Raw genomic sequence first — 23559 nt, 5'->3', positions numbered from 1 at the left:
GCATAAAAATAGATCACATATTTTTTGAGTTCCACAATCAAATTTAATTATTATTACCATTTTCACGGTAAACAGTTTGGCGCCCACCGTGGGGCTAAAAATAATAGTGATTATTTTCTTGCTGGTTTCGCCACATAACACAAGTTATCTTTCACACCTGTTCTTGTCCAAGATCTTCAAATTTTAGGTCGAAATGCCTAACACAGTAAATAGAGATGAAAACAACTACCTCGAAAACCAAGAAGAAAATGGTGTGGTTGTCCCAACCTGGGTACAAAAAAGATTCCTCGGCATGTCGTCCATATGATTATTGGAGGGATCGACATTCCCCAAGGGCCCATGATCATGCGGACAAAAATATCTGCCACAATGGAAGGGCCGATCCGAGACCGCATGGCCAAAGACACCCTCGCGTTCAGCAAAGAGGATCTCGAGACCTTGACAGAACCACACAATGACGCGCTGGTAATCTCATTTCTTTTAAACAACATTCAAGTTAAACGTGTGCTTGTGGATCTAGGCAGCTCGGCCAACGTGATCAGGTCAGGGGTAGTAGAACGGCTTGGCTTGCTCGATCAGATCATACCCGCTTCCCGGATCTTCCACGGCTTCAACATGACCGGCAAAGTAACAAAAGGAGAAATCACCCTTCCAATCGACATGTCCGGCATTGTTTAGAACACAAAGTTGCAAGTCCTCAATGGCGACATAAGGTATAATGCATTGCTTGGCAGACCATGGATACACATCATGAGGACATTACCGTCAACCCTGCACCAGATGATAAAAGAGACGAAATATGCCTAATATTGTATACAAAAAAAAAGTTATCTCGGAAACTATATAATTTTAAACAATATATAAAATGTAATGGAAGAAAAGATTGTATATGCAACAGCAATGGTTGAGAATATGTCTTTAGTATGTTAGGAGTCGTTTAGCAGGAGGTATTAGTAAAACTAATGCAAGTATTATCTTTATGCATTATTAATACCTTGTTTGGTACATTTCTTTAATTTGTATATAACTAATATTTGTATTAGTTATATATCATACTTGGTATTACCATATATATAAGTAATGCATAGAAAACCATGACACTAATAATACCAAGGCAATTAATGCATGCACTAGTATGGTTAAAGAAAAAATTATCCTTAAAGTCCCTTAAAGCTAGAGAATATGGAGGGCATTTTGTAAACAATTATTTTTCTTAAAAATTATGCAATGCATTATAATTTTAATACACCACACCAAACAGTAGATAAGAATTACTATGTGCATAACTAATGATTGTATTACTAACTCATGCATTACTAATATACCTTATTCCGCACTATTCTTATACACCCTACCAAACGACCCCTTAGTATGTCTACTTTAAATCATATGCTTTCTATTTTTTTTATTGTTATTTTGTACTATAATATTAACCTGAAATAAAACTAAATATAGAAACTGGTCAATGATATTCAATGATTTTTGTACTTTTTCTTGCTTTTCCATTTCCAACCGGTTCCTGACTTCCAATCAAAAGGTCAGAAAATTCTTCTATTTGCCATATTTTCCTTTCGTATTACAATCAAAAACCAAACAAGAGAAATAACGAGTAATGAGCACAGAAGAGACTCTCGTTGAAGCTGCACTGCGAATTCTGAACACAGCTGACCCAGTCGAGAAGGCTCGTATCGGCGATGAAGTAGCCAACAGATGGCTAAAAGGCCTCATTTCTCTGCCTTATAATCATTCTGTTGAACTCCCTGTTCCTGATCGCCCAGCCCGTCTCACAAATGTAATGTTTTTTGTGTTGCTCGAATTATTGTTTCCTATGCCTACCACCTGTTCGATGAAATGTCTAAGAGCTAAATGCTTGTTTTGCTATTTTTGTGCGTGAAATTTACTGGGAAATGCTTATAATGCTGAATAGGTGAAGTTGGTGTCGCCAAGTCTCATGCCAAAGCTTGGGAAAGCGGGAAGCTTGCAGAGTAGACAGGCCATTGTACACAGTCTTGTTCACACTGAAAGCTGGGCTATTGACTTGTCTTGGGTAATAAAAAGCACCTCATTTCTTGAGTTCCTCTATTTTTTGCTTCTGTTATGTATTCCCAGGTATATTTTAGTTTTTGGGGAAACAAGCATTTAGTAGGCGTTTGGACATGATTCCAAAAAAAAATTTCAAATTTGGAATTTCAGTAAAAAATTTGCAACATATTTGGATGTCTTTTTTTTCAAAACCATAAAACATGATTAATACCCCACAACTTGTAAAAAATATCAAAACCACCCCAATTTGATTATCCTACTTGAAATAAACAATCAAAATGCTAATTTTTTTTTTTTTTGCTTTTGATGAAGTAAGTGAATATTATTAGCCAAAGGCATCAAGAAGATGCAGATGTTACAAAGAAAAAGAAGTAGCAACCCAAAAAATCAACAAAAGATATATCATAAACAATCAAAATGCTATTGTTTAAAAATATGGGGTAAATTTGTAAATCTAAAAACTTGAAAATTCCCATTTTGAATTGAAAAAGTGGTGAGAACCACTTTTTCAAATTTGAAAATAGATTTTCAAGTGAAAAAGGAAAAAATGATAAGAATTGTATGTCCAAACATTGTTTTCAATTTTTTTTTTGAAAAAAAGCAAAAAAAATGTATGTCCAAACGGGCTCTTAGTCTTTATTAGCTTGTGAAGACATTCGTAGGGTCTTTGCTGATAAGATAAATTAGTAATAGAGCAAGTTAATGAATGCTGAGATTTCTAGATATTGCTGGGTAACGCCAACATCCTGCCTATGGCAAGGCCCAAATGATTGGTCAGGGATGGCCCGGGTCGTACTCGTGATTGCACATGGCGCTTGCTTGAAGGCTTTGGTTAAGAAATAAGTTGCACTCTTGCTATCAGATGTAGCTTTTGGTATGATGGTAATACGCTTGATTCTAATGGATATAGTACTTGGTTCAGAAAATGGTAGACTAGATATAGTTTCTCAGGCGGAATGGGTTGTTTTGCACTAGAAACGGGAACAAGAGTGGGGTTTACCACTGCACTCACAAGTTTCTCTGTGACAACCAGATTGAAACTTAGTGTGTGTGTGTGTGTGTTTCTATAGCTTAAGTTGAAGAAAATGGGCCTGCTTCACCATACGATTTCTCATGGATAGTGAACATCAAACAAGGTTGTTAGCGCTGTTGTGACCTAGCATGGTGGATGGTACACCTCTATTTGATGATTCATTGTTGGATATATGCATTTTTGAATACCAGTTACTTCTCAAATGCAATTAACGTATTAGCTTTCCCAGTATGATTATATATTCCATTGGTCGTTCAACAGGATATAATTGCTCGATTTGGCAAGCAAGAGTCGATACCAAGAGAATTTTTCACTGATTTTGTAAAAGTTGCACAAGATGAAGGGCGGCATTTTACTCTGCTTGCTGCACGGCTTAAGGAACTCGGATCTTTCTATGGAGCTTTACCCGCTCATGATGGCCTGTGGGATTCAGCCATTGCAACTTCCAAAGATCTATTGGCTCGTTTGGCTATTGAACACTGTGTTCATGAGGTTTTATCTCCATCTCTTGCACACGATAAAAGAAATCAGGATATTCATGAATGAAGTAACAAAAAGACATTTTCTTTGTGGAGTCTCGATTGAGTTCATTGGAAGTCACTGGCTTTTGAACCAAGTTTTTATGTCTTAATTTTGTCAATAGTTTTGATAAAAAATTCATAAGCCCTCTGATAAGAGTTCATTCCAGAAAATTCATTTGCATTATGCAGTTTATCCATTCAAATGCGAAACATTCATAATGCAAGAGCTCACTGTAACTTTATAGTTTATGTATGATAATCATATATGAAACAACCAAAAATTGAACAAAAGGAAGAATTTAAGTTTCCCTCGTTCATGATCTTTTTCAACTATTTATTGTCACTTCAATTTCATTTTATGTAACATATCAATTATTACGTGATAATAATTGAGTGGTCAGCAAGCTATGTCAATCTGGCACTAATAGATCAGATTCATGATCATTACAAGCTGAGATATTAACAAACTGCTGAATTTTGCATTGCGATATCATTATTACCTCAGTTATTCTTTTCTTCCATACATAACATTCATCGCTAACACTAGTGATCCTTGAGCAGTTTCCAGCTTAACATGAAAACAGGGGTGTAATAAAGTGATTTCACGCAGTTAGACATATTTAAGGCATCTGTGATGGATATGCATGTCTTAGACAGAATTGAAGTATTAGCAAAACTTAAATGAATAGTGTGGACTTCCAATATATCTTATATATCAACAAGTTTCTCAACAGTGGTATTGATCAAAAGCTTGTTTTATGCAGTTCATCGTCATTCTATTTTGTAGCATTGCTTTCACTTTTCCATACCAGACTGCTGACTTCACACTTTTTGAGAATGTAGGCCAGAGGACTTGATGTGATACCAACAACAATATCCCGTTTCCGCAATGGCGGTGATAATCAGACAGCTGAATTATTAGAGAATGTGGTTTATCCCGAAGAAATAACTCACTGTGCTGCTGGAGTAAAATGGTTCAAGTATCTTTGCTTGAGATCAAGAAATCCAAATCCAGACGACCTCCCGTCACAAGAAAACAGTGACACCATGGATGTAGACAATGAAGTCATTCAAAGGTTCCACTCCACAGTAAGGACACATTTCAGAGGGCCTTTAAAGCCTCCTTTTAATGAGCAAGCACGAAAAGCTGCTGGATTCGGTCCACAATGGTATGAACCTCTTGCCATTAAAGACTACACAATGGAATAAAGGTACTTCTTCTCTGGTTTCTATAATTTATGATGCTTAAAGGCTACAGGAGGGAAATTGGACTCTGGTTAGGGAAGTTTGTCTTTGTTTCCAATTTTCATGATATTAAGAGCACCTGTTACAGTGGATTATTATAACTTCAGTGTTAGGAGGACACTTCTAACTGGACCCTCAACTGCAAGGGACAATACCATAGCAGCAATTCTTTGGATCCTTCTCATTATCAGGTGTTGTATTTAATTTAAAATTTTATATCGAACTGACAGTTAAAATTGGAAGCTTTGGAAGGTCATTATGACCGAACTTGACAACCAATATTCTTTTCTTTGAACTGCTGTTTGGTGATATAGCAAGAGATTTTGGTTGCTGTTGTACGTTGCTCGTCTTGTGACACATGTTTTCTCAGCTCTAATATTATAATCGAAGCTCACATACGGTCTCGTGGCATTGAACTAAAATAATTCCCAGGAATTTCTCTGACAGCCATCTCGAGGGCTGTTTAGAGGGGCAAAGTAGTAAATTTTCAGTCCCTGCCATCAGTCAGGCAATGGCAAATGCCCACGAGAAACGTGGCCACTTTGGTTGAATCATGACGACCTAGTTCTGGTTCGATTTTTAACTTTTCTTATCCTCTTAGTTCGCTTGTTAGCTCCCATATTCTTGCGCATGTTTAGGTTGTTCGATTTGATTGCACCGTTGTGGTTTTATATTTCCATTTTAAAGGTATATATAGCAAGTACTCCGTGATTAAGTAGAGTTCACTCCAAAATTGGAAAACAACTATATTTACTAATACAGTTCAAATTACTCTTCTTTTTTTGTTTTCCTTTTCTTGGGAAACCAAGCTTCTTTTTTAGTCAAAAGTTATTTTTTTGTGTGGGGCCAAAAATGCCTTTTTCATAAGTTAGAATGTTTGGCTAAGGTTTTAGGGAGGAAAAACAGCTTTTAGAGTGGAAAAACGTGTTTTTGAGTAAAGCATAAGCACTTTTTGAGAAAGTGCAAAAGCATTCTTTCAAAAGCACTTTTGAGAAAAATATACTTATAAATACTTTTAAAAATTTGGCCAAATACTACTTGCTACTCAAAAGTGTTTTTTGAATTAGTTAGCCAAAAACAATGCTTCTCACAATGCTTATGATTTTAGAAGCTTGGCCAAAAAGACTATTAAAACTTGATCCTTCTGGAAAAAGATCGGCTGATACAACCACGACTAGAAGCTTCTGTTCTAAAAGCGCCAATATCAAAGCCAGTACACCATATATACTCGTACAAACAAAAGAAAAAAAAGGAACAACTTGAAAACTCTACCAAGCCAGAAGGGGGGAAAAAGAATCAGCAGCTCTTTATTTTGGTAAAGAATACTGAGGCACTTTATTGTACAACTTTACAGGAAAAGCAGATAGGAGTATGACATTATCATAAACTTTGTCGAGAATATCACTGAAGAAACGGTGTTGTCACTCGTATTGAAACTAGTCCAATTTTATGGACCTCAAATCATTCTCATCCTCAAGAACAAAAATGGCACCAGTAAATACAAGAAAGCTTGAGATCTGAAAAAGGCAAATCTGAAAGATCTATGCCGCCTGCACAGGTTGTCCTGTAGTATATTTTGTTCCCAGACTTGAAAGTAAATTTCAATTGTATTACACTAGAAGCCTCTTGATGTCACTGAAGTTAGAAGACAATGCCGAAATGAAAGCACCTGCAAGATTGATCCATATTTGCTTTCACCCATCAGCACGCAACAGCAAAGAAGAAAGAAACAAAAAAGAAGATAAACTCCACTTGGATGGCAACTGAATACACTCCTTAATTATCAAAAGACACAAAAGAAACACAATATACTGTAAGAAGATTTTAGCGTCTGGTGCCTTGACAACCAAGGATAACTAGAGGACGTTACAAACAACAAAACTTTGGTTGATCTTGCATGCTCATCTATTAAATGTACAACTACGAACTTTGGATAGTCAAGACTGATGGTACAATCAACTTAGGACCTGAAATTATTTGGCGATGATTTGCAAGATTAAGTGCAAACACGCAACAAGTAGTAATGCCAACCTCTGTCAACTATCAGTTTACAAGGTTTAAGAGATCAAATGTTTGCACTTACCTCCAACCTTTCCATCAAAGACACGATGATCGGCAGATAAAGTCAAACTCATTTTGTTAACTACAGCTGGCTTCTCAATTCCTGGAAAGAAAGAAGCAAAGATCAACAAACAACAACTGCTACTACTATGTTTCAATTCCAAACTAGTTGGGTTGGCAATGCTCAACAAATTGCAGTAGAGAAACAATTGTGCCAGAAGAATTTTCAGTCAGAACTTTACCGTCAGCGCCAACCACTGCTTCAACAACTTTATTTCCCCTACCAACAGCAAGTATACCAGCCTGAGGAAAGACATTACGATGTTATGGATTCCAAGCTAATGGCAAAGCAGATTTATGAGCAGTGGCAGAAATGACCTGTTCTGACGGACCTATTAAGCTTAAGTTATAAAATCTAATGCATCAAGTTTAGGACTTTTAACAGTTCAGGGGAGGGCAATATGGGAAATCTAATCTATTGAGTCAAGGGAAAGCAGATAAAATATATCTTTCATGCAGGAGTGTTCCCGCATGTTAACGCAGAAAAGTATAAGAACCTGAGGGGGGTTGATAATTGCACAAAACCGATCCACTGGAAACATGCCCAAGTTTGAGATGCTGCATAAAGAACAGAGAAGATATAACGCCTGACCAAGGAAATTGTCTCTATACAATACATAGTACCCAAGGTCGATTATTCACCTGAAAGTGCCGCCTTGGAATTCATTAGGTTTAAGCTTTCCAGCCCGTGCCTTTTCAGCAAGCTCCTTGATCTTTCATGCACAAGCATACGATAATTAGAAGGTAAGATACCAGAATAAGCTGAGATATTAGACTCCTAAATAAAAATGGGTGAAAAACAGTTTATACATGCAGCAGAAATTACATTATTTCTAGTGCTAACTTCTAAGAACAGCAGAAAGTACCATATTTCTAGTGCTAACTTCTGAGAGCAAAAATGCACTTTCTTTCAAAGCGTCATAATTCTATAGTTTAGACATACCGCAGAATTTCAATATCCCCAACTTAAAAGTAAATACTGTGGCTAGCATTAAAACGGTTCAACACTATATCCATTTTTACCTCCGCAGAAATTGAGGATATGGATTTCTGATCAGCATTCCTGATGATTGGGGTCATCAAGCCCTGTAACTCAAAGAGAATGGGATGAGAACAAGATTTGTATGAGGTCCAAAGAAATTGTAGTATGTTGCATACCTTTTCAGTGGCAACCGCAACTGATATGTCAACAGAATCACAAAACACCACCTCTCCTTTTCCAACATCCCAGTAAGCTGTCATGGATTTACAGATTAACCTTTTCAGGGAACTAACATTTCAGGGGAGAAAGCTTCCTTAGTGAGCTAGTCATCAGGAAGTAATTGTTCTAGCTATCTATTGGAGATCATACAATGAAAATACCCAGTGACAGGAAATAATAGAATTCACTAGGTACAGGGGACCTCATATAGCGAGCTGATAATTTAAAGTTTACTAGTAAAATTCAAGGAAGAACAAGCATAGATTGGGAATTAATCAATCTGGGATAGCGGGAGACTATATTTGAAGAAAATAGCCATCAATTAAATATAGTGACCTCCCCAACCTTTTCAGCTTTTCTTGCTTGTAAGGGAGTGCCAAAGGGTATTGTGAGAAGAAAAGTTCAGCAAAACTGTTATACTCTCAATTGCTGGTATAGATGGTATCATGATGTACGGAGATAAATGGGAGAAAATGTCAAGTTACCATTTTACAGTATCCTAGACAAACACCAATAGATGGACATCGACATCAAAAGTTATTATGTATGCTGGGGAGAAGACCCAAAACTACAAAACTTTCATGGAAGTAGTGGTCTCATTTTTATTTTTTTAACCATGGTCTCCGGGCCAGCTTGCACACACCTCGACTAATTTCAATGGGTACCTGCAACCCTCCACCAGCACAAGTACCGGGTAACTCTGTCTAGCAAGGCTTGGACAGATGAGAAAAAATCACCTAGTGTTTTTGCCTTCGCTGGGATTTGAACCTAAGATCTTATGGTTCTCAACCCACTTCACTGATCACACCCTTGGGTGCTATGACAGTTTAACTCTAAAGGAACAGGTAGACTGTAAACTCATTCAACTCTTTCCACAACAAGTTACAAAATATACCAAAATGAGAGAATATCTCTGGAGAATTCTTGAGCCCGTCTGACTAACAATTTTGACTTTCCACAGTATTAAAGTCAATGGATAGATAACTTTTGAGTTATAAGAAGAGGAACAAAGAGAGAACAAGTGTTCATAGAGAGCTGTTAGTTTGTAACAGTAGCATCTGCTAATATTAATAGAGCATACTGTAATTTGTAACTAGAAAAGTCTCCTACTTCGTGAGGAAAAAAGTTTGGAACAATGAGAAAGAGTTTCTACTTTACAAAGTGAGTACTCTTTCCCGCAAAGAAAAGTTGAACTGTTAAGAGGCTTCACTCCCGACTGCAGCGGTAGTACATGATTTTGTTGTGGAAGGTAATAGTTTCACATATTAGGATGAAGCCTAATGGTTAAGCTTCTCATCTAAGTGCTTCTCTGTAAACATGGTAGGAGATCAACCTTTGAAAATAAGAGAGCTAGCATGCTTCATTTATATTAATAGAAATACATACATTTATAGCTTCACTTCAAAAGGTCAATATTCATTTCTGGACTTACCGAATAAGAAATTTTTTGATACTCCTTAAGCATTTGTGGCAAAGGGAAAAAAGACAAGTAAATTATCGTTAATGCAACATTATCAATCTTCATTACTACACCGAAATACAACTCTTAATTTTCTGAAGTACTTAAAACAGAACACGACAAATATAAGTTTGTAAAAGACTTTTAGGATATCTAAGTGCATGTTGCAACAGATACCAACCGCATTTACCAGAAAACCTATCTTTTCTCCCGCCTACACCTCCTTTCAGGGATCACATGGTCTTTCCCTGACATGGAAAAACTAAATGGAACTGATAGGGAAATATCAAAATGGAGAAAAAAGATATGGCCATTCCTCTAACAAAGCTAGAAAACTTGCTTCCACATACTAAATGAGTTTGCAATTAGGCTTCATATATAATTATGCTTCACATCGTCCTACATTCTAGTTGTTAATATGAAATAAGTTAAGAACTTTAATTAGCAATGAAATATTAATATTATCTCACCATTTGCTTCTGGTACATTTCTTAATGCTGTTGCAACCACTTTGATGACAATGTCATTCACCGAGACTTTAACATCATAGTTATCTGCACAAGTTAAAAATGTGCCAAACAAATTATGAAGGAATATCAGCAAAAGCAACAAGGCAAATTAAACACTTTAATTCTATACCTTTAAGCTCCTTTCTGAAGGAGAGAAGGGAATCCAATATAACATCTGCTAGAAATGACAATTAATTTGATAAAAGTTCCACATGTTAGACACAAGTAAATTACTAAGGGTACTACTTTAAAGCACTTCGAACTTGACGATCGACAGAACCTGTGGACAAATACAAATGAGGGGTAGATTGCTTAGATTCCAATAACCTTGCTGCTATCACCTGCAAAAGATAAGGATTGAGCAACGAGAATGGGAACTCCACTTGAAAAATACATTGATAAAGCAAGTAGAAGAACATGTAGAAGCATCAAGAAGAGAATGGGACCTATGCATAGTGAAAAATAAGAACGATGTAGACGCATAAGCCCAGTAGAAAGCGGAGCCCAAGAATAAAGCAAAAACCACAATGAACATACTTTTGACCAATTCAGCAGAAAAGAGGGAAAAAGAAAAGCTAATACCCTACCTGGCGTCCTTGTTTGAGCAACTGATTTGTTAGCATATTTTTTATTTTAAGTCGTAATATGTTGAATCTTCTAAATGTGAAAATATTTCTTCATATTTCAACTTCTCCTTGGATGACTTGCAAACTGAACCTTCTAAGTTCAGATCTCACAGATCAATTTGTTATTCTTAAGGAATACTCGTTCAAGAAGGAAAACTCAGTAGGTCTAGAGGTGCAATGATATCTAAGAACACTGAATTCTGAAATTCTACTTTCATTATTACTGCCATCTTAAATTTTTTAGGCCACTACAAGTTTTTTAAAAAGGTTTATCACATTTATTTGGTTAACAAGACACAACTGCTTTCTCCAAATAAAACAAAACTTTTCCCAAAAAACAAAAAAACCAAAATTACTTCCATAATAACACACAAACTTCTAAATGTTATCACTTCGACTCTCAATTTCTTGTACAAGTTATTTTTATCTTTTACTATTCACCTTTTCCCCTCCATATTTGTATGTTCACCATTTATCTTCGAAGTGTTAAATTTGTTAAGTGTCCAACATTGGTGGAGGAAATGGGTTGTCATCTCCTGATAAAGTCTTAGATATCCTCACCTATTGAGCTAGCTTTTGGGGTTGAGTTTGGCAAAAGGTCCAATGCTTAGCATGGCATCAGAGCTAAACAAATTTCTATTCTTGCTATAATGTTGGAACCCTGTATTAGTTTGCCGGCCAGATGTCCAGCCCTAGGAGTGAGCAGGGAGGAATTTGTTAAGTTGAAGAGGTGTTTTAGATTGTTAAGTGTTAGTGCAACAAGTTAAGAGTTAGAATGTGGGAAGAGTTAAGTTTTTTAGTTAGATATTGTCTTTCCCTCCTTTTACATTGTCAGATTGCATCTCGCTTGTGGTGGGAAATACAGGGCTGGTTCGGCCTTCAATGGGTGATACAGGCACGATTAAAGAAGTATTCTTTAGCTGGACTTTCAGAAGATGGAGAAGAAGACGCGGGGCTTCGGATATCACTCCACTTGCACTTACATGGACCATTTGGAGAGAGAGAACTAGGAGAGCTTTTGCTGGAGTAGAGAAGGACTTTGTACATCTGATGAGTAGCCTCTTTTCCCTACCTGTGTTTGGTGCACCCGCGAGATTCCTTAAACAATAGAAGATCGGGTGCTATTCATAGAGAACCATATTTTTTTCTGAGGCTTCTCTACCTTTTGGTATATTTCTTGTAAACGCGTATGTATGCCCTTCATTAATAAAATTTTATTACTTTATTAAATTGAAAAAAGATAGTCTTACAATGGGCAAATAAAATGTGTATTGTGTTTAAACCTTTAAGTTGGTGTGTCCTGTATTCATCAAATTATCAATCATTAATAAATCCTTTCTCATCTCTTATTTTCTGACCCACGTTTTAGAATTGAAGAGACTCTATTTTTTATAGATAGATGAAACTGAGTCTTGTCCACGAGTTAAGATCTTCCTTACATTTCTTCCCAATGTGTTAGCAAATATGATAGAGTATAACTTATGCAACAAAATTAAAGCTCTATTATCTAAGAAGTACTATAGGATACAGGATTAGATAACTGTTGATCGTAGTTCGTAGTACCTTGCGAATTTGACTATTGGGTAAATCTTCATAAGCATCTTTTTGTTGTTCATCAGATTTCAACCCAAGTGACTCTGTTGGAGTAGCTTGTTGGTCGACCATAGGGGGAGATGGAGTTTCCTTCTTAATTGACGAAATTTTGGTTGATCCCTTTCCAGACTTCAATGCAGCGAGAACATCTCCCTTTAACAGGGTACCACGAGGACCAGATGCTGGAATTGATGATGCATCTAAACCATGTTCCATGATTAACATCTTTGCAGCTGGACTGATTCTGTTGAAACCCGTCGTCTGAGTTCTAGGTTTCGCTGTGGCATCCAGACCGATCGCCTTTTCTTCCTTGACGACACTGTTGCTGCTGATTGATGTCCTCACTGCTTCAATATCATTTTCATCCTCAACCTTGCAAAACAAAAGAATTAATTCCATACAAAAGGATTATAATGCCTAGAAAGTAACTTTAACCGGTCAAATTAACAAGAAGAACTAAGACAAGTCCCTACCCATATCTGTACCGACTGATTTGCATCTTCTAATTGTTAAGACAACAAAAAAGTTCGGTAACTTTTCTCAGTTGGTGAAAAGAGAGGAGCATTAGCAACTTACTGTGATTGCAATAGGCTGCCCAACAGCCACATCTTTTGAACCTTCAGGTGCCACTATTTTTGCCAAGAATCTGCATTTATACCAAATAAAAATAATTTTTTGAGGGCATCAAAATGAACATATGAAATTGTAAAACCAATATTAAATCAGAGGAAGAAATTTTCACAATCTGCAAGCGCAATAAGGATACAGATGGAATGTAATGTCCCCTACTTTGAAGACTCGGAAATATGAGAACCATAATGAACAACCTCATGTGTTCCTCCCAAAAATTAATATATAACTAGGAAGGCCTTGTCTATTATGTAATGTTAATACGAACAGTGCAGGAAGGACTCTTCCTTCAATATTTTAAGGCTGCTTTTTCGGATAATGAAAATTTCTTCATAGAGTACAGTAAAAGATAACAGAAATCTCTAAAGGCATCATATTCTCATGCAATGAAATGTCTTATCTAAAATGTGATAGGAAATTTACCCTTCTTCGAGACTTTCAAACTCGAGGGTCGCTTTGTCAGTTTCTATCTCACAGAGAACATCACCAACCGCTATCTGTATCAAAAGAAAAATAAGATACTATTCGCATATGCAATTTAATCATCACTGCCTGATGTCTGGGTCATTGTATTTTAGTGATAAATTCATTAGCCTCATATCATGCAACACCAACCTTGTCACCTTCCTTTTTCCTCCATTTAGCGATGTTACCTTGGCTCTATAAGTAAAAGTTCAAAGAAAGATTATCAGCACTGAAAGGAAAAATAAACAAGTATAGTGTGGAAATTCAAGAGTCCATTATGAATTGTCCATACCATGGTTGGGGACAAAGCTGGCATATCAAGGACCAAATGAGGAGGAAGTTCAGATGTGCTGATATTCACAGGACTGGCTTCTGGAACCTTGTCTCCCGTTGCTGCATCTGTTTGAGACGATACCTGATTTTTAACCTCTGATGCACCAGCAACAGTAGCAGGGACTTTTTGTATGTCATCTGCTTCTTCCACCTACTCAATTAGCAGAAAATGTTTACAATAACCAGATGTAAATGGCAGTTCATATAAGCCGTTTAGAAGCATGTCGGAAATGAGACATCCAATCTAGTTAGGCTGAAGAACATTGCCAGAATTAAGCAATAAAGGCGACAGTCATCCTGAATTTCACAGGTAATGGATTTTGGGTCACACTAAGGTAGAGATTGGTTACAATTCAACCATCAGAATAGCAAAATAAGCTGCCAATTGAGGAACGTAAAAAAGACAAGAACTTTTTAATAGACTCCTAAAACATTTAATACGACATCTTCATGTCTTAGTTATAAGATGGTTATTGCCTTTATAGCTACACTTTTTGCAAAAATAAATTAAAACAGAAAAAGGGATCTGATTCGAATAGATAAAGGACTAGGGAGACTATACACAATCCTTCCAAATGGGGATTGCCCACTTCTGTTAAAAGTTTGTATTGTTTCCACCTGAGTTTACCTCTCCTATTGAACACTCTCTCCTATTGATCTTCTTTTGAGATTACAATACTTGCCGACATTCTGGTCTTCGCTATTTTTGTTTGATCTCAACCGTGTAGGGGAAATCCTTCTCAAGTTCACCCAGTAAGGTTCACTTGACAAATAAAGAAGCTCTAAGTTGGTAACTCTTTCAAAATTTAGAAACATCGAAAGAAAGAACACTAAATTGCTCCTTAGTACAGTTGGTCTGCAACTACGAAAATGGAGTTAAATTTAGTCAAGAATAACTTAGAAACAATTCTGGCTTTTTAATTTCTTTTTTGATAAGGAACTTTGAAACAGTTATGTTCTCCAAATAAAGATAGAGAAGACCAAGAACCAAATTTATCGCTTCTCTCTAGGTAGGACACTATCAATTTATTTCAAACATTACTTTCTCCTCCAAGTTCGACACTTGAATATGAGATCCTTTATACCATTCGCTTTCTAGTACAGGGGAAGGAAGGAGGTATCCTACTCCATCAAAATTCTCCGGCACTTATCTTTCTCATACTTATCTTTTGGGGAAAACGGAACTTTTTTTTTATAAATCAAGAACTTTTAATTGAATTTCTAACCAATGGTTTCAATTTTATAGAGTATGATACTAAGCTTTCAAAATATATATCCAGCTATAGCTACGAATAGGAAAATTTAAATCAAAAATACAAGTGAAAGAAAAGATATTGAATTTGAACCAAGACAATAAAGTTCTTCTACGAAAGAAGCCCATGCTTCTTTTCTTCTGAAAGGGGAAGAATTGAACAAACTTTTCAGAGAGAATACACACTTCCCAAAATGAGATTTTTAAGTTCCCTTGCTGTTTGTGCAAATAAAATGGACAATGAAAATTCTTGAGTTAACACAGACTTCTTTTTTCATTTTGCACCAAAGAACTTCAGAGGAAAAGCGAGAAAAGAAAACTGCAGCATTATCACTTCAATTATATTTCCGTTGTGCTTGACTGACAGGAGATAATCACAGGAGAGAAATTGAAGAGGAAAAGTGGCAGGAGAAATATCTGAGAGCTCTTAATACCGTAATTGCTATAGCCTGCCCCACTGGTACATCTTTTGTTCCTTCAGGGACCAATATCTTTGCTAGGAAACTGCAAATGATATCCCAAAACAACAAAAGCAAAAACATTAAAGAGGTGCACTGGTTAATCTGATGATTAGAGTGAGTCATTATGGCATTTAGGAACAGCAAAAGAATCAGTAAAGATCACTAATTACATACAAAACTAAAGAAAATGATGACAGCAGAAAAGAGCATTATTTACCTTGTAAAAAGAACATCAGATAAATTATAAATAAATACAGCACAACTGGAATATAGGCTTACCCTTCTTCAAGACTTTCAAACTCAAGTGTTGCTTTATCAGTCTCTATCTCACATAGTATGTCCCCCACTTCAATCTGTTAGGAAATCAGAATTCAACTGAGTGTAATAACAAAGAACTTCAAATTGTTGAACCTTAAACTTTAGATGGCATTATCTCTGTTTTAACGTGAACTTGAGATATGACTTTAACTTCAGGTAACCATGAAAAGCAACTGACCTTGTCCCCCTCTTTCTTTCTCCACTTTGCTATATTACCTTGAGTCTGGCAATGAGATGAACAGGCAAGTTAAGAATTACCACAATAATAAGGAAATAGCAAGCAGAACACTTCATCATTCATAGAAATAATGCCATTACCATTGTAGGGGACAAAGCTGGCATTGCCACCTCTGTATGCAAAGGAGCCTCTGCAATAATGGGAAATTGAGTATTACAACATTTAACAAAGCCCTCATTTCTGCCTCATAAATCTCATATTATCAGTAAATTTTCACATTGTTCAAATATAAGTTGTATAAAAATGAAATATTTTTCATTTTTTTAACGTGTACAAAGGGCACCAAATATCTTTCCACTTTCTTTCTCAAATAGAAAACAGATTCACTTATGGGGAAAGTAGCATCACAGCTTTATCGGACAAGACGGTCTCTCCAAGAGACTACACACCTAAAGCCTACATCTTCGAGAGGATATTGTGCCTAACACCTTATGAAACTAAGAAGACTACCCTATCCCATATATAAGTTGAAGACTTTAACTGCTCTTCAAAATTCATGCATTACGTTACAAGCTAATGCACCACTGCTATCTTTGGGCTCTTAACCGTATGATAAGGAATTGAGTTAATATCATGTGGGCCAATGGGCACAAAGCATATATTAAACTGATAAGAGGATGGCGAAATCAAATATTTGGAGTACACAAGATACACACATAGTAACCAAACACTTGCTGGAAAGGAAACACCTTAGATTTTAGTTGCACCACCTAGGACCAAAATTGCCTTGTTAGGCTTCTCTATCTGTCCCATGTGAGAAGGTCACAAGTGTTTAGCACATAAGACATACATGTATATATCTAGAAGGGACAGACGTCTTTCCAAATGAATAAGTGTGATGGAGCAGCCACTATATTCTAAGTACAAGATACGAAGGTACCTAGAAGTAAACACAGCTAAATCTACGGCCTCCAAAACACCAGATTTACACATCAGGTCATAGAAAATGAACTACTATTCCATCTCTCTTTTTTTTTGGTAGATATATACTATTCTATCTCTTTATCATTCAATTTATCCAATAACATGGAAGTTACAAGAAGCACATACCTATTTATGTAATAAAATGATGATATGGGGGCATTATTTTTCATAGAAAAAATAGTATAAATGAGAGACAAGAGATAAGCACGTCAGCAAAACAATGGTCTCCTACAAACAAATGTTACAAAAAGCACCAACTTTAAAGGACCTATCTCCAAGTTTTCTTCAATTTCTCTTAGATGACAGAAGTTGAAAGAATTTCTAATTCTAAAGCTGTACTCTACTTCTCTTTTTATATGCTCTTTTCCAATGCACAACTTATTGATTTCATTCAGTCTTGGCACTTGTGAGTCAAGATACGACAGTAGAAGCTACTAAAGGCAATCTACGCATATTGGAAAGATAATGGCATAAAGTAGGAGCAACATCATTTGTATAATGTACTTACCAGCTGACGATAGACACCGAACACCACTTTGTAACTGCAACATTTTCAACATTAAATCAGAAAAACATAAAATAATGAAATTTAATTGGCAGACAAGTATTGCAACTAACCTTAGATGGTATGTCATGAACTCTACTGAGCAGACGGAAATGTAAAGGCCTGGCGGAACTTCATAGTTAGTGAACCCACAAAGTTTGAGGAAAAACAATTACAGAGAAGATTAATCTACCGTCAACTGATTAATAATTAATATTGATGCAACTTAATCCGTCAAGGAACCATATCATCTCCATGCAAAGAATCTTGTCTATCCTTATTAGTCCATTGAGTTGGTTTTCTGCTAAACCATCAGTGGCGGAGCCACATTCAACCCCTTCGTCAGAAAATTACATTGTATTGCTAGATAAATTTTTCTGTTTTCTGTATATTATATATACTATACGTTGATTCCCCTAAACTTTTCGGTGTATCTAATTTTTTATATTTTGAGACCCCTTGGTGAAAATTCCGGCTCTGCCACCAGTATGACACATCCCAAGAGTGTAATATGCAAGACAGAGGACTAACCAAGAAACTATGCTACTATAGGCACCGCAAAATAAAAACCACAGCAGAAAGTCAAACTTTAGTTGGTCATTATATAGTCAAAATTTCAATCTCTCGGAATTTTATTTACTTTGCATATGATATGAGAAACCCGATTAGCGCCCATAGTAAGAATAGAAGAATTTATTAAGGAGTCTCTAGAACTTTATCACTTTCATTGCCGCCAATTTATGAAGATGCGCATCATCTTAATCACAACATATGTCCCAGTCAGACAACAACATAGTGTAGAAAGCATCCAACAACGGCCTTTGAGTTTGAGGATAAAAATCCCTCCTTCTATCGAGGTAGCAAGTAAGCAGCAAGGTTCTCCCTAGGACCGACTACAACAAGCTCGCGACTCTAATAGAAAGAAAAGGTAAGCTCTCTGCTCTATTGGCAAGAGGGAACCATTTCTCACCCAGCCCCTACCTACCCATGTATTTGAGGGAGAGGCTGGAACCGAAAAAGACCAGGTTCCACACATATGAGACAGGCAGAAGATATGGAACGAGCAGTTTCTTGAAGAGCGAATTCGATCCACTGCTTCTGCTTTCTGCCATATGGGTTCAGTTTCATTAACCTTTGTATAAGCCAGTTATTACCTACGTAACCTCAAACTTGCTTTCTTCAATGAAAGTGAAATGAAGTCCCTCCTCGAAAAGTTGAGTCACCTTCTTTTTTCCTTTCGGAAATAGAATAGAATAAAAAATGAGATAGTCTGTATCATGTATCAATAGTCGAAAAAGTCTAATATGGAGAAAGTGGTGATGCTCTTTGATTGCATCTGCTTGCTTGATCTTTGATCGTGGAGAGAGGAAGAAAGAGAGAGATAGAGAGAGACTCGATTCTCTAAAATCCGGGACGTGGATACAGAAGACTTATGGCTATCATTGGGAAGCGTGTATCTTTCTCGACATAATTGACAACAAAATTAGTAGACAAGTTTACTTGATAAATCAGCTTCTTATCAAACATTAGGAGTTAATGAGTCAGGTCTTAGGATCCATAACTACTTTGGTGAAGCTTTTATTATTACTTTTCCATCTCCTTGTAACTTTGCATCATTGCAATGTCCTTTCATTTTAATTTCAAAGAAAATAATTCCTTAAACAACCTTCTATTTTTCAAGAAGATTTCAAAAACATAACAAGAAGTTTAGGGAGAAAGTTTTTCTTTGAGATCGAGGGAGTAAAGTTTTTCTTTGAGATCGAGGGAGTATCATCCCCATTGACGTAAATCTGTAAAAAAAGTTGGTGCGCCTCCAGCATCTTGAACTTGTAAAAAAGAAAGGAAAGCTCGATGCACTAAGCTCCCCTATGATGGGGTACGAGGAAGGGTCGGACAACATCGGGTCTGATGTACGCAACCCTATCTTGTATTTCTACAAGAAGTTGTTTCCGCGACTTGAACCCGTGACCTCCTGGTCATAAGGTGGCAACTTTTTGCCGTTGCGCCAAAAAAAAAAAGATTTATATTGTCGGATGTATCTTAACAAGGGTACTAGTATGCTTATGTTGGCCCTACAAGTTTTTTTCACGTTTTCTAGCATAAACATGTAAATGTAGGACTCATGCCTCCATAGGCATGATAGGAAGGGTAAAACGCAATGAGTCATCATGATAGGCCCTTCTAGGGCAATGTATCCATCATTGCTCAACAGCCCAACTAGACTACATGAAATCTGGAAAATTGGGTTGACTTTGGTTGGACTATGATTGAGACTCAAAGGCCCCAGAAAAGATGCTTACCTAGCTTAATGCTTTATTGATGCTTTTGACTTGGCATTAGATCTAAGACAACCACTTAGACCATGATAATATTTGAAAAAATGGAAAAACAATGACTAGCTAATAGAAGAAGTTCTACATATTCATTCATCTTTTATGATAGTTCTCTAGCAAAGTTATGTCAGTTAAACTTGTCCCATTATATGGAGAAATTTGAAGTGGGACGGCATATTCCAATTCATTAAGCACTAAAATGGACGGACAAAAATTCTTAACATCCAAACCTTAATGACGTAGCATCCACATCAGGAATTTGATTCAGCACCCCAGAAACACTGCAAATAATGAACATCACAATGCACACTTTATCCAGGTGAAGTGCTTAAAAAGAAAGCTTCTCAATAAGTTTGAACACCTATTACAATCAATGGTTTGAAATTAAATGAAAAGTGAGGCTCTTGTACAAATTTCTGAAGCTAAAATGATTGATATTCAAACAGAAACAGGTACACAACCCTTGTACATTACGAAGAGTACTAGAAAGTTGGTGCATCACTCCACTTTTTCTTTAAAATAATGAACATAACTTAACTACATTGAAGGGGTGCAATCCCAAATGTTGCCTTGGATTTACCTCAACAATAAGAAAACCTAAAATTCAAAGTATTTGACCTATCAAATCAATATGGATAACAAAGGACCTTGATATATGTATATCAAAAAAAGTTAATGAGGAAAGGAAACAGAAAGATCAACAGATGGAAAACCTTTCCTTATTTTTAAACTAAACTTAATTGTCTTGTGTGCCAAATCCTTTTCAAGTTTAGAGCACTCATGAAACCTTTCCATTGTTGTTACTATTTTAGCTTGCTTTTCTTGTAACTCCTTTTACTACTTTATCTTTGATATCTTGTCTTCTATGCAAAGTACAACATTCAGTTACTCGTGATTCTGCACCCAAACAGACACCCATATTCATTTTATTTCTGCCAAACTACAACCAATATTGCAAGCCACTTTTCCCACGATACATAGTTATATAATAGTCAAACTAATTGGCGTGCTTCTTGAATTGCATTAGATACCCTTAATCTGACTGGATATTAAATGAAATGACTCTTGCACACGCCCTAAAAACAACATAATCCTCTTCTTTCACGACTGAAATTTTCCACCATAATGAACCCCAATCCTCACCCTCCAAATGAAGATAGAAGCAGTGTTGTCAAAGCCGAAGAGCGTTAAAAAGCGCACCAAGTCTATTGGGCATTAAGCGCAAAGCACGAGCAAAGTGAGAGCTTTTGTTGAAAATGGCGCAACAAAGGAAAATATAAAAATGTATATGCAATGCAAGAAAAAAGTCACAGCCTCATTCATAATGATTTCTTTAACAGTTAATATATCTTTTTTTCCAGATATATTTATTGTTTACTACTGTTCTATTCAAGATAGAATTTTATGGGCAATGAGGTGCATGCCATAGTGCTTTGCCTACATTGTAGTGCAGCCTAAGTGGCCGAAGAGCCTACCCTCACCTTCTCCGAGCTTCAGGGCTTAAGCACACCTCAAATGAGCCTTTGACAACATTGGATAGAAACTTTGGAACATGTTAGATGAAGGAAAATCCGCTTTCTCCTCAGATTCTTCTTAAAGATTTGTCGATCGACAAGACGAACATCTTCAAATTACTTAAACAGTAACAGGAAAAAAAGAGTAACTTAGGACATAAATCTATCAAATTTGAGGTCTCAAACAGTTCAGTAAGGTTCGTCAAAATGGAACAAAGTATTATCATTTGAGCAATGCATTAGGCATGTATGCCACAAAGACCAGTAGGCGGTTGAACCCACCATGTATGCGCTGGCCGCTGCACTAGCTATTTCTAATCTAAAGCATGCCTAAACTACCAAAAAATGCATTTTTGTCCTCAACTCATCCCCTATAGCTTCTTCGTTATTTTTAATTTCAACAGGTGTCCATTTCCTTGATCAACTAAAATGCGAAAGCACCAAAATAAAAGAGCAAATGAATAATATAAAAGAAAAAAAAAAAAGCAATAGACTAAGTGCTTGCGAGACTTGTCAATCTCAAATACGTATTGCCAGAATTTGAACACACACAGATTAACTTTTCTCATCTACCAATCTCTATAATCCACGAAAACATTCAGCAATTTGTAATTCTTAATATACGAGCTAGAATTCAAAAAATGGACAAAAATGTAAAGAGAAAAACGTACTGATGGAGGGATCGGAAAGTGGAAGAGTTGGATGGGCCGGCGGCGAGAAGACGGCGAGCACGGAGAAGAGAAGGAGCTCGGAGAATCACCGGATGACGAAGTCTGGAAAGCGCCATCGATCGTTCGCAGATCCACGCTTCCTTTCTTCAACTTCTCTATATATCCCTATTGTATCCCGCTATGAATATGTTGATTCAACACACACAAACTTGTTTTTTCTTCTAATTTTTTGGCTTCTCGCCTCACTAAAAGACTTACTAGCCATAAACTATAGTTGATGAAACTATATTCTAACCTTAATTTATAATTTATCCATTATAATTTATTACTATGACTTTTTATTTTTTAATAACAATCGACTAATTTCATATGATATCATTATTGTATTTTTTTTTAATACTGATATGACTTTGATTTTATTGCTCGAAAATAATCTTTTTATATTCACAAGGTAAGTGTGTACACTACCCTCCACATAACCCGTTCGTGGCATTACATTGATCTTATTGTTGGTGTTGAATAATTTTATGGGATACATGCTACGTCTCATCAATAATAGGTACCAAATAACTTTATCCAGCTTGGATAGATCAAAAGAAATATAATATAATATGAATAAATATAAACATCAAGTGCGAATAAATCTCTACTTATGGATACATAATTAGCTTTTTTAGATCTTTTTTCTGTTTTTTGTTATTTTTATTTTTTCTTTGAGTTCGGAAATGGAAAAGTAATGGTCCGACGATGAGAATGGTAGGCTGGGAAAAAGTAGAGGTTTGGTGGGCATCGATTCTTTGGTCTGATTTTGATGCCTTTGGGATTTCATAATTTGGTCCACTTTTGTTGCAAGTTTGACACAAAATAAACATAAAGTGAGAAAAAGTAATTGGAGTTTAAACAATTGTAACTAATTTTACTTGTGTTTAATGTTTCATGCCCCATTCCTATTAGAGGTGTTAATGGGTATTCGAAAACCGATTAAATCGACCGAATCGTACAGCACCGAACCGATTTTTAGGTTTCTTTTTAAGAAACCGTATGTTTTAATATAAATTAATAACAGCACCGATAATTAGGGTAGGTTTTTTATTTTATAAAAATAAACCGAAAAAAATCTGAACCGTACCGAATAAATTTTACATGTAGAAAATATATTTATTTAGTAAGTTTAAAAATAACAATGCATTAAATTTTCTTTGAGCCTTGGAATTATGAAAACTATTACAAGCCAACAAGTAATTAAACTCAAAATACTAATTCCTAACAGCTTGTTTGGATGGTTGTTACCAGTTGTATCGTATCGTATTGTTACTTTAAATACAATGTTTGTTTTGATTGTTACTTAAATTTTATTGTATCGTATCGTTAAACTTGTCGTTACGTAACGATAGAATGTGCCACTTCATGTAACGACCGATTTGGTGTGGTCGCGTCGTTTCCTTGTGTTTTTCTCTCAATCTCACCCTTCATTATTATTAAATAATTTTATTTTATCATTTACCCTATCTTTTTATATACCATC

At 36.1% G+C, this 23559-nt stretch overlaps 2 protein-coding genes across 2 annotated transcripts; one reads left to right on the top strand and one right to left on the bottom strand.

Annotated features, from left to right (window-relative positions):
- Nucleotides 1-1474: 1474 nt before the first annotated feature.
- On the top strand, nt 1475-5180 carry LOC107813985 (uncharacterized). The gene is made up of 4 exons (XM_016639307.2): nt 1475-1792; nt 1928-2047; nt 3338-3568; nt 4441-5180. Exons 1-4 carry the CDS (start codon nt 1613-1615, stop codon nt 4804-4806), a joined length of 897 nt encoding a protein of 298 aa, XP_016494793.1. The 5' UTR covers nt 1475-1612; the 3' UTR covers nt 4807-5180.
- Nucleotides 5181-6126: 946 nt separating this feature from the next.
- Nucleotides 6127-22310, bottom strand: LOC107813986 (dihydrolipoyllysine-residue acetyltransferase component 1 of pyruvate dehydrogenase complex, mitochondrial). Its single transcript, XM_016639308.2, has 23 exons — nt 22035-22310; nt 20080-20130; nt 17591-17639; nt 17481-17514; nt 16129-16178; nt 15989-16033; nt 15772-15845; nt 15466-15535; nt 13739-13930; nt 13597-13641; nt 13405-13478; nt 12928-12997; nt 12322-12723; nt 10413-10473; nt 10263-10307; nt 10094-10177; nt 8122-8198; nt 7987-8049; nt 7606-7676; nt 7461-7521; nt 7146-7206; nt 6926-7006; nt 6127-6511 (listed from the first exon to the last, which is right to left on the bottom strand). The coding sequence occupies exons 1-23, from the start codon at nt 22148-22150 to the stop codon at nt 6453-6455; spliced, it is 1935 nt and encodes a 644-aa protein (XP_016494794.2). The 5' UTR covers nt 22151-22310; the 3' UTR covers nt 6127-6452.
- Nucleotides 22311-23559: the final 1249 nt, after the last annotated feature.

This window comes from Nicotiana tabacum, chromosome 11 (assembly GCF_000715075.1).
Source record: "Nicotiana tabacum cultivar K326 chromosome 11, ASM71507v2, whole genome shotgun sequence".
Lineage (NCBI taxonomy): Eukaryota > Viridiplantae > Streptophyta > Magnoliopsida > Solanales > Solanaceae > Nicotiana > Nicotiana tabacum.
The sequence above is the reverse complement of the archived record's forward strand: the minus strand, read 5'-3'. Positions and strand labels throughout refer to the sequence as shown.